Source organism: Opisthorchis viverrini (assembly GCF_000715545.1).
Source record: "Opisthorchis viverrini unplaced genomic scaffold scaffold27789, whole genome shotgun sequence".
Lineage (NCBI taxonomy): Eukaryota > Metazoa > Platyhelminthes > Trematoda > Opisthorchiida > Opisthorchiidae > Opisthorchis > Opisthorchis viverrini.
The window spans coordinates 1-382 of NW_008770902.1; the positions used below are offsets into that span (position 1 = coordinate 1).

The 382-nt window shown below is 44.8% G+C and overlaps 1 protein-coding gene across 1 annotated transcript; it reads left to right on the plus strand.

The window, feature by feature from the left end:
• Window positions 1-167: 167 nt before the first annotated feature.
• On the plus strand, window positions 168-371 carry T265_16344 (hypothetical protein; the record flags this gene model as incomplete). Its single annotated transcript, XM_009179956.1, has 1 exon — window positions 168-371. A coding segment is annotated over one exon (201 nt), but the record flags the coding sequence as incomplete, so codon positions are not given.
• Window positions 372-382: the final 11 nt, after the last annotated feature.

Here is a 382-nt window from a genome sequence, read left to right on the forward strand (position 1 = left end):
ACGGGTAACCGCACTTCCGCATCCCCCAAAAGCTAGTGACTCCCCGTTTTCTTTGTATTTAGCGTTTCTGGGACACTGCAACTATGCCAATGTGCAAAATTTCATTAGTCTCTGCTTAAGGGTACTTACTGATTGCAACTACAAAATTACTTTTTTCTCACCTGTAGTTGATATATTGGAAACGGAATCTCCTTCTCTGTGCGTTGATGACACAACCAACGAATTGCCAACCGAGTTGGATCGTCCTCAGAGCCCCCTCTTAGAAGTTGACGCACAACTGGAAGAAAAGTCGACCGAATCTGATATGTCTGAGAGTGAATGTGACACTCCCAACGAAGTAGCTGAGACGGAGATAACCAGGATCGTGGAAAAGGTTTGCAAT